General features: G+C 55.0%; 1 protein-coding gene across 9 annotated transcripts in view; it reads left to right on the forward strand.

Annotated features, from left to right (window-relative positions):
* Positions 1-5669, forward strand: part of PTPRS (protein tyrosine phosphatase receptor type S) — a 95234-nt gene that overhangs the window by 70584 nt on the left and 18981 nt on the right. Inside the window, exons 12-13 of one of the 9 annotated variants that reach the window (XM_017847207.1) lie at positions 6-176; positions 3818-3935. The exons of the other annotated variants lie outside the window; for them this stretch is intronic. Of the exons in view, the coding sequence (XP_017702696.1) occupies positions 6-176; positions 3818-3935 (289 nt within the window). The remainder of the gene's footprint in view (positions 1-5; positions 177-3817; positions 3936-5669) is intronic. 9 annotated transcript variants of the gene reach the window in all.

Here is a 5669-nt window from a genome sequence, read left to right on the forward strand (position 1 = left end):
GGAAGGTGGAGGCGGAGGCGCTCAACGCCACGGCCATCCGCGTGCTGTGGCGCTCGCCCGCGCCCGGCCGGCAGCACGGCCAGATCCGCGGCTACCAGGTCCACTACGTGCGCATGGAGGGCGCCGAGGCCCGCGGGCCGCCGCGCATCAAGGACGTCATGTTGGCCGATGCCCAGGTGGGCGGGGGGCCGGGAACGGGCTCCGGGCGGGGCGGGCCCCTGCGCTCCCCGCGCTCCCCCCACCTTTGCTTCTCTTTCTCCATCTCTTTCTCCATCTCTGGCCTCCCCCGCTCACCTCCCTCCTCTCTCCCCTGCCGCCTCCTCCCGCGCTCAGTGGGAGACGGATGACACGGCCGAATATGTAAGTAGCGCGCTTGGCCACCCACCCACTACTGTGCGCTTCCCGCGGGCCGTGCTGTGCTGTGACTCCTGCTCGTCCCTTATTATCAATAGTAAAAGGGTCTCCTCCTCTGGGCCCTCCCGTGCGCCCTTCGCGCCCCCATTACCTCTTGGAGCGCCCAGCCTTGGTGTTTGCCCCAGGGAAATGGGATACTCTGACCACCGTGCGCCCCAGGGTGCAGACCCAAGGGGTGGCTTGAGCACCAGGACCTGAGGGGCATCCCTGAAACCCTCTCACCCTGATGGCTCCTGCCGTTGGCGGGGATCAGGCCTCCTGGGTCCTTCCCCTGCCCTTAGTCATTCCTCCTGTGAGTATGTCTCCTCTCCTGTTAGACCCAGCCCCAGCCTTTAATGTCACTCATTTCAGCCCTATCTGACCTGGAAATGCCTCTCTCTGGACATATTGTCCTCTTCATTCTGGCCCCCGGGTGATAAGAGGTTGTCAGCAGGGCCAGAGTGGGGAAGGATGTCTATGATACCCTGGTTACAACCCCACAATGCTTTAAACCAGAGAGGAATTGCTGTGTGACTTTGGGCAAGTTGCTGCCTCTCTCTGGGCTATCTCCCTGCCCCTAAAATGGGAGCACCAGCCTCTGCTGAGAACCCCAAGTCTGATATTAAATTGGCACTGGTCCTTTGGCCGGGCATGGTAGCTCATGCCTGTAATCCCAGCACTTTGGGAGGTCGAGGCAGGTAGATCACCTGAGGTCAGGAGTTCAAGACCAGCTGGGCCAACAGGGCAAAACCCCATCTCTACTAATAATAGAAAACATTAGCCTGGTGTGGTGGTGGGTGCCTGTAATTCCAGCTACTCAGGAGGCTGAGGCAGGAGAATCATTTGAACCCGGGAGGCGGAGATTGCAGGGAGCCAAAATGGCGCCACTGCAGTCCGGCCTGGTCAACAGAGGGAGATCCTGCCTTTTTTTTTTTTTTTTTTTTTTTTTGAGGTGTAGTCTCACTCTATTGCCCAGGCTGGAGTGCAGCGGCGCCATCTCGGCTCACTGCAACCTCCACCTCCTGGGTTCAAGCTGCCCTCCTGCCTCAGCCTCCCAAGTAGCTGGGATTACAGGCGCGAGCCACTGGGCCTGGCTGACCCCGTCTCTAATAACCAAACAGGCACTGGTCCCACATGCTCCGATGCCTCCCATGTCTCACCCACACTGGATCTAGAGGGAATGTTCCTACCTGGGCTCCAGCCCTGCTCTTCCCGCAGAGACCCTGGGAGGGATGGACTGTGAGGCTCAGGGGCAGGAGACCCTGTTTGTGCATCCCCATCACCCCTCCTTGTCCCCCTGGCCTGGGTCCGCCCTACAGTTCCCAGGCATGCCGGCCTGTGCTAAGGGGGTTGTGTGCTTGCAGACACGGGAACACACGATGCTGTGAGCATGTGCGCAGGTGTTATACAAGTCCGTGTGCCCAGAAGTGTTCTGTGCTGTCATTCATTGGACGAGTAGTCATTTATTGAGCACCTACTATATGCTAGATGCCGAGGATGTGGTAGTGACAAGAGCCCCTCCTCTCTAACAGTCATACTCTAGTGAGAGGGATGTTAAATCAGAACAAAACACACATCGACTGGGCACAGTGGCTCACGCCTGTAATCCCGGCACTTCAGGAGGCTGAGGCGGGCAGATCAGCTGAGGTCAGGAGTTCGAGACCAGCCTGACCAACATGGTAAAACCCTGTCTCTACTAAAAATGCAAAATTAGCCAGGCGTGGTGGCACGTGCCTGTAATCCCAGCTACTTGGGAGCCTGAGGCAGGATAATTGCTTGAACCGAGGAGGCAGAGATTGCAGTGAGCCGAGACCATGCCATTGCACTCCAGCCTGGGCAACAAGAGCAAAATTCTATCTCAAAAAACAAAAACAAAAAATGGTTATAGCTGTGGTGGGGATGGGGTTTTAGACGGTGAGATAAATGTTTAAAAATCAGCTCTCAGCCAGTCACAGTGGCTCATGCCTGTAATCCCAGCACTTTGGGAGGCAGAAGCAGGTGGGAATTTAAGACCAGCCTGGGCAATATGGCAAGATCCCATCTTTACAAAAAATATAATCATTAGCCAGGCGTGTGGTGGTGCACGTCTGTATTCCCAGCTACTTGGGAGGCTGAGGCAGGAGGATCACTTGCACCCAGGAGGTCGAGGCTGTAGTGAGCTATGATTACACACTGCACTCCAGCCTGGGCCACAGAGTGAGACCCTGTCTCAATAAGAGAGAAAAGTAAAAATCAGCTCTCTGGGTGGGCAGAAGGGGGCAGTCCTATTTTATAGCATTTGACCATTTCCGTGGTGTAAATACTTCCCACCATGTCAATTTCAAGCTACCTGGGAGGTGCGTAGCTCATCATCGTGTATTTCTACTCTACAGATGCAATAGATGAGATGATCTCAAAGCAGTAACCATACAGATACCCAAAGAGATAACAGAAACCATATTGCAATAACTAGAAAGGGTGGGTTTGCTGTATTTATTGCTTTTGCTTTCAGTATAACTTAGTTGATTGTAAGTTTACACAGTTTGTTTATTTTTGAGACAGAGTCTCGCTCTGTCACCCAGACTAGAGTACAGTGGCACCATGTTGGCTCACTGCAATCTCCAACTCCTGGGTTCAAATGATCCTCCTGCCTCAGCCACCTGAGTAGCTGGGACTACAGGCATGGGCCACCACGCCTGGCTTTTTTTTTTTTTTTTTTTTTTTTTTTTTTTTTTTGGTATTTTTAGTAGAGATGAGGTTTCACCATGTCGGCTAGGCTGGTCTCAAACTCCTAACCTCAAGTGATCCTCCTGCCTTGGCCTCCCAAAGTGCTGGAATTACAGGCGTCAGCCACTGCACCCGGCCTTATACAGTTTAATTTTTAATAACAGCTCTGTTTCATAAGTGGCTCACAAAATTCCTGAAAATTTAACCAGTTGGTACAGGATACCTCCAGCACACCAGTGGGTGTAGAGGCAGAGGGGAAGGCCAGTGCCAATGGGCCTGAGGCAGGCTGTGCCTGGTGCATTGGAGGAACAGCAAGGAGAACCCTTTGGGGCCACAGGGAAGACTTGGGCTTTGACCCCAAAAGGGGTGGGGGCCATGGAGGGCTGTGGGGAGAGCAGGGACAGGCCCTGACTCCAGTGCTCACAGGCGCCCTCTGGCTGCTGTGGGGAGGACAGACTGTCGGGTGATGGCGGGAGTGAGGGGAACAGAGCAGAGAGGACCCAGTTGGTCCTGGCAAGCGACAGTGGGCTGGGTTGTTGCATGTACCCTCTGAGCATGGCCATGCCACGTGTCTTGGTCTCTGCATGAGCTTGTGTGCACGTCTCCGCCCATGATTCGGGCCCTGCATCCTCCTTGCTTGATCTCAGCACAGGGAGTGGGGGTGGGCAGGGCTGCTCCCAGCCCCAGCCATGGTGCTGACCCCTCGCCCTGCCCGCAGGAGATGGTCATCACAAACCTGCAGCCTGAGACCGCGTACTCCATCACGGTAGCCGCCTACACCATGAAGGGCGATGGCGCTCGCAGCAAACCCAAGGTGGTTGTGACCAAGGGAGCAGGTATGTGACCCACCCACCCCCCACCCACGGCCCCTTTGCCCCCACTGGCACCAGAGCATGCATCCAGAGTCCTTGAGCTCCCAAGGGCAGGCAGAGGGTACACCAGGCAGCAGGAACAGTGAGACAGGTGTGAGGGCCGCTCAGGCGGGTGTCCAGGGCCCAGCGTGGCCCCCCGCCCCCGCCTCCTTTGTCACTTACTTCCTGTCCCCCACCAGACAGAAACAGTTAACAGCCACCTCTGACCCCTTTGCCCTCTCAGCCTTTACTTGGGCTGTTCCCTCTGCCAGAATACCCCTTCTCCTGCTGGTTGGCTCCTCCTCTGCCTTTAGGTCTCAGCTCAAGATACACCTCCCTTAGAAAGCCTTCCCTGATTGCCTTATCCCACAATCTTGATCCTTCTGGGCCCCCTCGTCCCCTGTGCTTCCGCCTTCCGGGCTCTGATCGCCCCGGCTTGGTGGTTATTTCAGGGTGGTACACCTGTCTTCCCCCACTGCACCAGGAAGCCACCTTTCTGTTGGTGGCCCTGACTCAGTTTCCCCTTCTAGCCCCTCCATTATCCTTTCCATCATCCCCAAGGGGCTGGCTTTTTTTTTCCAGCCAAAATGGAGCTGAATTAAGAAAAAGAGACTGCTGTGAAGATGTGAGGGGAGGGTACATCGGGCAGAGGGCACGGCCCAGAGAAAGACTCGGGGAGTGGATTGGACGGAACAAGCTCTGGGTTTTTAGGAGCAATCAGCGGGCTTCTGTGGCCTCCATCCCAGTCCCCACACCTATCCTCTCCTTGGGGACCCTTGTAGCCACACCACTGACTGTGTACCCCACCTTTCAGGCCTCCCAGCTGGACACAGTGCCTGTCCTTGTCCACACTATTCCCTTTGCCCACCTTGTCTGCATCCTCCAGTATCTAGCTCTAATGCCACCTCCTCCAGGCAGCCTCCCGTGATCTCTCCCTCCCTTCTTTTAGCCAGCAGGGCATTTCCCTCCTCTCTCAGGGACATTGTATTAGAGCTGTGTTTGCTAAGCAGAACCCACTGCATACACTGCTCTCCCCACCACCCTGGGTATTCATAGCAGTCCGTTAAAGGCCCTGATAAGTCCTGCAGTAGAGAAGTCCATTTTCATGTATACAGCCCAGCTTTCCCCCTTCTTTGCCTGACCCCGTAACCTGTCTCGGCACGAGCAGGGGCAGGATTTTGGATGTCTTTATGTCCCATGGGTATTGGGCAGGTGCCTGAGCAAGGGCCCAATAAACAAGGCAGGAGATGGCTGCCTTATTAATGGAAGGAGGAGGACCTGCTGCAGCACATATCAATATTTTCCTTTACTGGGTCTCTGAGTCCTCACTTCCTCACTGTGCCTTATGTGCCGCTAGTCCAGTGCCAGCTCTGCACCTTTACATGGGCCATTCCCTCTTCCTGGAGCACAATTCCCCCAGATCTTCTCGTGGTTCCCCTCTTTCTTCCTTCAAGTCTTTGTTTCTTAAGTGAGGCTTTCTTGAGACCTTTTTTTTTATTTTATTTTTTATTTTATTTATTTTTATTTATTTATTTTGAGACGGAGTCTCGCTCTGTCGCCCGGGCTGGAGTGCAGTGGCCGGATCTCAGCTCACTGCAAGCTCCGCCTCCGGGTTTACGCTATTCTCCTGCCTCAGCCTCCCGAGTAGCTGGGACTACAGGCGCCCGCCACCTCGCCCGGCTAGCTTTTTGTATTTTTTAGTAGAGACGGGGTTTCATC

This window comes from Rhinopithecus bieti, unplaced genomic scaffold (genome assembly GCF_001698545.2).
Source record: "Rhinopithecus bieti isolate Rb0 unplaced genomic scaffold, ASM169854v2 scaffold_28055, whole genome shotgun sequence".
NCBI classification, from domain to species: Eukaryota; Metazoa; Chordata; class Mammalia; order Primates; family Cercopithecidae; genus Rhinopithecus; species Rhinopithecus bieti.